Source organism: Lepisma saccharinum, chromosome 25 (genome assembly GCF_977018435.1).
Source record: "Lepisma saccharinum chromosome 25, izLepSacc3.1, whole genome shotgun sequence".
NCBI lineage: Eukaryota > Metazoa > Arthropoda > Insecta > Zygentoma > Lepismatidae > Lepisma > Lepisma saccharinum.
Window position 1 is genome coordinate 9,325,715 of NC_139253.1, and position 8,426 is coordinate 9,334,140.

The 8,426-nt window shown below is 43.5% G+C and overlaps 1 protein-coding gene across 1 annotated transcript; it reads left to right on the forward strand.

The window, feature by feature from the left end:
* Nucleotides 1-7,609: 7,609 nt before the first annotated feature.
* LOC145979013 (protein GVQW3-like) lies at nt 7,610-8,224 on the forward strand. Its single transcript, XM_083112075.1, has one exon. It carries the CDS (start codon nt 7,610-7,612, stop codon nt 8,222-8,224), a length of 615 nt encoding a protein of 204 aa, XP_082968201.1.
* Nucleotides 8,225-8,426: the final 202 nt, after the last annotated feature.

The following is an 8,426-nucleotide window of genomic DNA, read 5'->3' on the forward strand; positions in this document are numbered from 1 at the left end:
CGCTGAGAATCAAATTAGAGATTTACAGGTTAGGAAAGGGGAGGGACAATTTCCTGGCTTCCTTCCCTTCAGTGTGAACGGTGCCTCCTACGTTCTACATTCCATTCAAAATTTCTTTTTAGTTTCAGATATATTTTGCATCCCCTATAGCATAATGGTAAAGGTGACCCTTGTAATTTAAAATGTCTCAAGTTTGGAATCCGGTGGACGCCTAATAGTTCTACCCCACTATAAATGTAGATCCAGTCCCGATTAGTCTATCTGTATATAAAGTAACAGAAACTCAAACTCAAGATGCTCAAACGATTAGCATAGGGTTGGCGGCGGCTGGTGCAGTAAGAGAGCCCCCTCTGCTCAATCAAAATTAGGAAACAAAAACTTTTCAGTCAGTAAAAACATCGTGGTACGTACATTAAAATTTTGGTTTCAATTACATATTCGACGTCGATCTTGTTCACCAGATTACCAATTGTGATAACTTTTCTCTTCTTTAAAAACTACACAAGGAAACAAGTTGAAAACGTGAATAGATAAAACAATTAAGCGGGCGCCGCTTTACTCTAGCAGTACGCACTTCAATCAGTACAAAAGGAGCACAAACAACAATGAATTTAAGATCATTAAAAAAATCACAAGAAATGAGTAAAATTGACCTGAGACAATTAAATAGAAATATTAAGCGCAACGGGAGTTTGGTATGAAGTTTCGAGTTGTGTGGGCGTTTTCAAAACATCGACGAATTTCTAGGGCATTCTCTAAATATCAATCGAGCCGGTACGTGTTGACATTCATACAGATGAATACGTTACCATCTCTCTAGTTTCACGGCGCATCCTGGTGTCTTCGCGGGCGATTGAAATCACTTAGTATGCACACGAAAGGTTTTCTTATTCTTCCTTGGTCGCAACGACGAGAAGGCGAAGAGCGCTCATGCATCTGGTTCCTCGGCGGATCAGTGATGATGGGTCGTCGGCGTCGCTCGGGGTCGGTGAGCATCTCCGTGGTCAGGCGTGATTCGGACGTCGCATCTGGGCGGTGGGTGGTCGTTCTTGGCTCGTCGGCGTCTTCTCCATCACCGTCGGACGATCTCAAGCGCCGGGACGTCGACATGGCAGCGTTCGACATCTCTCTCTCTCTCTCTCTCTCTCTCTCTGTGGCGGCTGGTAGGCATCAGGCGGCGTAGCTCGGGTTTTCGGCATGATGTAGGCATTCGTCGTGGTGTCTCGTCTGGCATCGGGGCGAACCGAGGGTGACCCCCTCTCCTCTCTTTCTCTCTTAGCCAGCCAAGATTTTTGATGTTCCTTGTTTCACAAAACTATAAACTGCGTAAGATTATAACGGAAACGCAGTCTCGCTTCGACTTCCTCCGGCGATTGAGGTAAGCACACTCGTATAGACTTACTGCCTATCACACACTGGCGTTCGCGAAACAAAACTAAGTCCATGGTATACGGAGATGTAGCACGGAGGTGCTCTCGCTACAAGAATCGCGGTAAACTGTGTGTCGAAATGGCAGGCCCTTCGTTTTATCCGGATTTCGAAAAAGGACGCTTGGCGGTCGTTGAAGGGACGTTTCCGGAGAGGTCATTCCTCTTCGCTCCATTGTCTCCCAGCCTGGACGGAGCGTGCTTCTGGTATGAAACGTTCGGATTAGCCCCCGTCAGCGCGGCGCCCACAGCTCAACTGCAATATGTGCCCATAAACTGATCGATTATAACCAATTCGATCTGGCATCCGTAATTCTTACTTGATTGAGACGAATCTCCACACATCCGTCCTTGCATACATTTTACTTCAGTCCGGCCGCTGGAACCCGAGATATTTGATTGGCTGTCGTTAAGGTCGAATTTCCTAAGTTTTGGACGCATAACGTGACCTTTCAGGTGCTCGCCCGTCAGACTCGCGACTCCCTTTCTTTCTCCCGTTGGCTTGGCAGATCAAATATACATACATACAAATAAAAACACTCAATACCTTGATTAAGCACATTTTTTCACCGCTATGGATTAGAATAATAATAATAATGATAATAATGAGGCAGGTCGACGATAAATTTGACTGTCACAAACTACACAAGGAAACAAGTTGAAAACGTGAATTGGACAAGGTTTCTTCTCTAGAACTGATTTTTAAAAGACCATGTCTTAGAGATGCTCTGAAGGGAATTCTGTTCTTAAAACCCCAATCAGAATAAGGGATCAGCACTTATGTATATTTTGTTCCACATGCACGTGGCCGGGGGCGGGGGGAGGCTGAAGACCGTTCCGATATCCTACAAATATGTAATTAAAATAGGGTATAGCGGTGATTAATTTTACTTATATTAAACATCTTGTACAATAACTTGTAATATACTGAGAAATTCATCTTCAGGGATTCTATTCCCTACTTTTTCGCCCTTAGATGGCAGCTGCTGATAAGGGATGACCCTCCCCCCCCCCGAAATAAAATTCTGGTTACGGGCCTGCTGTTCTGCATCGTGACTGACTGTACGGTCCGATGCATCATGCTTTGCGGTCAGTCTACGGGACGCGCGCATGTTCGAGTCTGCTCGGGAAAGGGTAACAACTTTTCTCCTGAGATTTCGGCCTGTGTATGGGACCGGATGCCACCCACCATCGTGAGGAGATTGGGAAGCTATGAATGAGTCACGGAAACCTACAACAAAGATTAGAGTTTCGTCGTGCTGACTGCACGTAACTGGTTGGACTGGAAGTGAGGCCGGCAGTCGGTAGGTGGTCCCTGGCCTTCAGTGGCTGTAGCACCACGGGTTTACTTACCTATATTGGCGTAGCCATGTGTTGGTCCACAGAGGCTGGGCCTCTCCTCGAAATTCTGTCCCTTTATTTTAAACAATTCACTGGGAATTTTTAACACGTATAGTGCTGATCTTGAAGATCATACTATAATTACTTGGACTGAAATTTCACTTGGGAAGCAATCAATTAACATTGGGAAAAATCACAATAGGAGAGAGCAACTAATGTGATGCAGGAACTTGTTTAGTGCAACTGGTCATATGCAGTAGCGTAGCGTCCTAGTTCGCCCATACGCCCGGCGTTCCCTGTTTTCAAATTTTAAAAATGCGTAAATGCTGTAAATATAAAGTAAAACGTGACTAATTATATACATGTTTGATCATTATGGCATTATAAAAGCTATTTTCTCGATCCGTCTACAACGCTCCACTAATAGCTCTCGTTGTAGCATTTCTCTAATGTCTCTGCTTGCCGGACGCCGGCTAGGTTTGGCGTACAGGACCCTGCCTGCTTGGAGGCAGAGAGAAGGAGGGAAGCTTGTGGCTTGGATCTCTACAGCACGGGCGAAATGCTCTCTCCATACGCTGGCGTACGGAGCACCTGATTGGTTCTAGGGGCCATGTGACCTTTTCTGCCTTTCGATTCAAGGCGCTGTACTTCCGATGCAGACGACAGAAGTAGAATTCCTACCCGGTTTTTCGCGCTCGTGCCCCTTGATAAACCTCGTGCCTCTGCTCGTGCTGTGTGATGCTACAATACGCAATATTGACTGACGTATCTTTAATGACCACTGTATTGTGTAATTTATCGCAAGGATAGTGAAATGCATTAAAAACTGAAAGAACAAAACAGTTTTTGTTAAACAAGTTGATAAAGTCCTCGTGGTAGAAGTTCAGCCTGTGGCTGCTCTACCACCTCATCCGCAAAACTATTTATTTAAAAAAATATTTTTTCGTTAGTATCTTACTGCCTAATATTGTACCAGTGGAAATGTTTAGCATTCGTTTCAAAACTCCTAACATCGTATGATCTCTTGACAAAATTATTTTAAAATGTTTATCAGCATTCTCACGATGCAATAAACAGTGGTCTGAAACTCTGAATTACTAATAGACACTGTTACGTCAGTATAGTGTACGATTGTACAGAGTGTTTTTCACAGCACGCTAAGACGCCAGAGGTTACCGGTTTGAATCCCGGCCTACGCATGTTTGTTCTTTGTGAGTGTCTCTTCATCAACTTCATTAATATCATCACTCATATTCATATTTACGATTAACCAAAAGTGGTAGAAAGCCAAGTAAAATAAACCAAATCAATCAATAGTATCATCCACAACAATGAAGGCTACTGTTGTTCTAGAGGCGATTGTGATTCAGGTAGTTTTTTTTAATTACTTGCGTCATGCCGAAAGGTTTCCTTGATTATAAAATGCTGTTTTGCTACACATGTGTTATACAAAAACAAAAGACTCCGAATGGTGTACGGTGTTTCTGACTTGAGCAATCTAATTAAAAAAGGTATAAAACACCAGTGCTCCAAGCATTTGTTGCACACTGAGGCATCTTATTTCCTAGATAAAACAAGCATGGATCCTATTTTATCGGAACCCGGCTTACTTCACGTAATAAACACAATGAGATTGTGATTTTAAATAGACAATAGATATGTCGGCTAATTCCATAAGTAAACTCTTAAGCAAAAAAGGCCTACCCTTCATTCGGACTTGGCGTTCCCATCCGAAATGCTCATGCTACGCAACTGGTCATATGTTACCACAGGGATTTACATCACCACTGAGAGTTTGATCCCACCCTTGGCCGATTAGCCGGTCCCCGTGGCGGAGTGGTTATCTCATTTCGCTACGACGCCAGTGGTCCCGGGTTCGAATCCGGTCTGGGCATACGTGTCCTTTGTGAGCGTCTCTTCATCAATTTCATCATATCATCGTTAGACAAGAGTGGCAGAAAGGCGAAGTAAAATAAACAAAATCAATCAACCTTGGCCGATTAAAGCTACTGTGAACTCCAACGATGAGAACTGTGCAAAGGGACTTAATTCAGATCATAACAAAGAAAACTACTTCATCAAAGTGTAAGTTCAATATTAAACCATTGTTTCCAGACATCTTTTTTACTACTGTACATTTTGTTACATTGTTTTGTCCGTCTTTCTCCTTTTCAGTTTTTCCATATGTTATTACGCATGTCCAGGTAGTTTCGCTCCTGCCCATCTCTAATTTTTATAGGGACTCTATTCGTTAATAGTTGAAATAATAACTGTTACTAATTTTTGCCTTATTATTATTATTATATATCGATGTTGTATAAAAACACCCCCTTAAAAAATTACATTATTTAAACTGATATTCTCTACCTCCTTCTTTACTCTCAATTGATAATTCCAACCTCAACAACAAGAAAATTCAACATATTACAGTAGCCACTGTAATCAACCAAATTTATTCAATCAAAACTTCAACGATGAAGGTTCTGTCTCGGGAGCCTGCCACTCTTCTCGTTCCATGCAAGAGTCAGCCAGCAAGCAATGAAATGCGAATTGCTTTGCCAGTGGATAAATTTTAGCCTCCGAAACCAGAATGAAAAGAAACAGGTGGGTGCCCTTTTCCTGGAAACCTCACTGCGGGAGTCACGGAGGAGGGGAGGGGGTGGTGAAGGGAGGAAAGTTCTCTGTCCTCTGGTTTAGGACAGCCGAGAATAATTCCTAGTCCCCTGATATGTCGCTAGGTGTCTCTGTATCGCATAGGGCCAGGAAACTACCTTCATGCCAACCTCCAGGCCACTCTTAAGAAACCCCAAAAATCGATGTCTTTTGGAGTAAAACAATCAAACAGTTGAAGAACTCCATTCTAGTCTGACACCTGGTGGCCACACTTGGGACTACTTGAACCAAGCTATCGTGACTTGATTCAGCCAATGGGAGCCACCCTAGGCATAAAGTCATGGCCTGGATGGAAAACTTCCTTTATTATGAGTGTAGGAAGCCATCTTATTCTGTACTAGCTTTCAAGGAGTGAAGATCGTGTCCAAGTAGCGTGTTATGTAGAAGCATTGTAAGTGAGCACAATGGTCCTGAAATCACGGGGAACTGCCGATATAGTGATCCAGAGTCCCTTAAAAGCCTAGTATGGGCTCAAATGGCAGATAACCTCCAGAAAAGTTATCCACACCAATAGTCGGGATTCGGGCGTGCTAAAAAGTGATAAAAACGGAAAATGCTGATTTTCCTTGTCACGAACATTTCGCACGTGACCACGTGGCTGTATAAGATGAACAATCAGATACATAGAGACAGGAATCCATCTCAATCGAAGAGTGGAATACCCATCCATCATCACCAGTACCCTCAATAGCTTGAAGAGCTACAGGAAGCATGGGATTGTGTGTTTTTGTGCCAGCAAATTAGGTTTTCCCCCATGGAACAGAGCCATTATAGTTCAAAAGTGTGTGTGTAACAAAGGGCCCCAAGTCTGGTATAAAGTGCTTGTGTCCATGCCAAAGATGAGTTCCAGATATTGTAAGTAGAATGTTATCTTATCTAAGTGCTGTGAGTGTAAAGATGTACATAAATGTTTGTTTTTGCCTGTGATAATTCAAGATGCTTGTTCTAAGGCCAAATGACCAATAAATTTGTCATTCCAACGAGTTGGATCTAATTTGATCCCTGAGTGGGAAATACTGCGAGTGCTCCACTAGTAACCGTTTAAATTTTAGGCTTAAAGTTTCTATAGATACCACTTCTTCCGAACACTCTCTGCTAACTGGGAACACCACACATCGCACATGGGAGATGTGTGGCTGCGTAGAGTAGCTGTAACGCCTGTTGTGGGCTGGTATCGATTTACCCAGTTAATATTTGATGACGTAAAGTAAGCACGTGTAAAAGTGGTACCCATATCGATAATTAAACCCACGCAAGCGAAACAAACAACAAAAATAATGCGACGTCCTTGCTTCGCGCGAGTTCCAGGAACTACTCCACTAACACGGAGGTCGCATTAGGTTCTATTTATTAGAAACCCGAAGAACGGGGCTAATCCTATGGATTCCGTTCTATTTACCATATATTGAAACAATATTAGTTATTTCTAATATCAGATTATGTTACTGCTTAGTGCGATTATCTTCCCATACCTGAAAAAGGCAATCATGTACATACCTATATATATATATATATATCTTACACCAGCTATTGTCTACTAGGCCCTTGTAACGTCACGATGGTGTACCAACGCCAATCGCGATGGCCTTTCTGTTCACGATAACTATGTGGTACAATCTCTTTTCCTTTAAACAGATTCATAAAGTAAAAAAAATACTGTATTTTTACTTTAGATTTACCGATATTCACTAGAGTGATCTACAAAGGTTCGATTAATTAATCATAATTCAATTTTCATAGCTTTAACAATTTTCCCTTTTTATTACGGTGTTTGACACTTAACCAATTGAACACTAGATTAACAACTACGCCTCAAAGGCATCCCATCAAACATATGCATAATTGTACATTCAGTAATTACATCGTGCTAACTTTGCACCATTCATATTCACATACAGGGTTTGTCCGGAAAGAAACGAGCCCCATTTGTCTGTGAAGCGACTGTACAGCGCGGAGCGGTGTACCGGTGAAAACGAGTGGGAGGGACCTGAAGCTTTCCAGCGGTACCGGGCTTAGTCGCCTCAGTGCTCTCGGCGAGTCTGGACGTGCTGCCGTGTGAACCTCTGTGCAGTGACCTCGTCGTACTTGCGATGGAGAAAACGTTAGCGCAACGTTAGGCGTTGAAATTTTGTGTCAGGCTGAACAAGACGCCAAAGGAATTGTACGACATGCTGAAGGAAGCCTTTGGGGATCACTGCATGTCCTATTCGCAGGCAAAGAAGTGGCACAAAGCATTCCGAGAAGGTCGGGAAGACGTGAACGACGAGGCCCGTTCCGGATGCCCCTCAACATCGCTAACGGAGGAAAATGTCACCCGTGTGCGCGAATTGCTCAACACAGATCGTCGAATGAGTGTTCGTATGATGGCTGAACAGTTAAACCTGCCGAAAACCGTTGTCCATGAGATTGTATTGGAAAAATTGGGCATGCGCAAAATTTGTGCTAAACTTGTGCCGAAAGTGTTGACCGACGCGCAAAAAGTGAATCGCGGGAAAACGTGTCAAGAACTGAAACAACTTTGTGAGGATGATCCCAGTTACCTGGACAACGTTATCACTGGTGATGAATCATGGATTTTTGAATACGATCCGGAATCCAAGAGGCAGAGCTCCGAGTGGCACACAACATCGTCGCCGCGCCAGAAGAAACTCGCATGTGTAAATCCCGAGTCAAATCCATGGTCATTGTTTTCTTTGATGCAAAAGGAATCGTGCACCACGAGTTCGTCCCCGCTGGCCAGGCTGTCAATGCTCAGTATTACAAGGGAGTGCTTCAAAGACTGAACGCAAGGATCACCCGAGTCCGAAAGGCGTTCCAAGGGTCATGGAAACTGCATCATGACAATGCGCCCTCTCACACAGCCTTTATTGTGACGTTCTACCTGACCCGGATTGGCGTACCAACGGTTCCCCACCCACCCTACAGTCCCGACTTTGTTCCCTCGATTGAAACGGGTACTTAAAGGAATCATCTGGGCACTGTGTA